This window comes from Cariama cristata, unplaced genomic scaffold (assembly GCF_000690535.1).
Source record: "Cariama cristata isolate BGI_N322 unplaced genomic scaffold, ASM69053v1 scaffold23338, whole genome shotgun sequence".
NCBI lineage: Eukaryota > Metazoa > Chordata > Aves > Cariamiformes > Cariamidae > Cariama > Cariama cristata.
This window is the reverse complement of record NW_009630930.1, coordinates 1,586-1,872: the sequence shown is the minus strand read 5'-3', so window position 1 is coordinate 1,872 and position 287 is coordinate 1,586. Positions and strand designations below refer to the sequence as shown.

Genomic DNA, 287 nt, shown 5'->3' with positions numbered 1-287 from the left:
AAAGCCATGGGAGGTGAGCGCTCCCCAAGGCCATCCATACCAGGGAGTAGATGAACTGTCTCCTGGGCTTGCCCGTGCCCCAGACCGTCAGAGCAGAGCCGGTCTCTGCAGGAGGAAGGGGAGCGTGTCCATGAGCATCGGAGCCACCTCCACCCCTCCTAAACAAAAAAAAACCCCACAAAACCCAACCCAGCCCTCCCCAAAAAAGCCCTAAGTCCTGCCGCGCTCACGTTTGGCCAGGTAGACCTTGTGGATGAGCCCCGGCAAGACGTGGCCATCCTCGATGT

At 59.6% G+C, this 287-nt stretch overlaps 1 protein-coding gene across 1 annotated transcript in view; it reads right to left on the bottom strand.

Moving 5' to 3' along the window:
* TSTA3 (tissue specific transplantation antigen P35B) overlaps positions 1-287 on the bottom strand; it is a 2,595-nt gene that overhangs the window by 1,177 nt on the left and 1,131 nt on the right. Inside the window, exons 5-6 of the mRNA XM_009705762.1 lie at positions 231-287; positions 41-105 (exon numbers count right to left, since the gene is read on the bottom strand). The exon at positions 231-287 is cut by the window's right edge and continues 5 nt beyond it. Coding sequence (XP_009704064.1) covers positions 41-105; positions 231-287 — 122 coding nt within the window. The remainder of the gene's footprint in view (positions 1-40; positions 106-230) is intronic.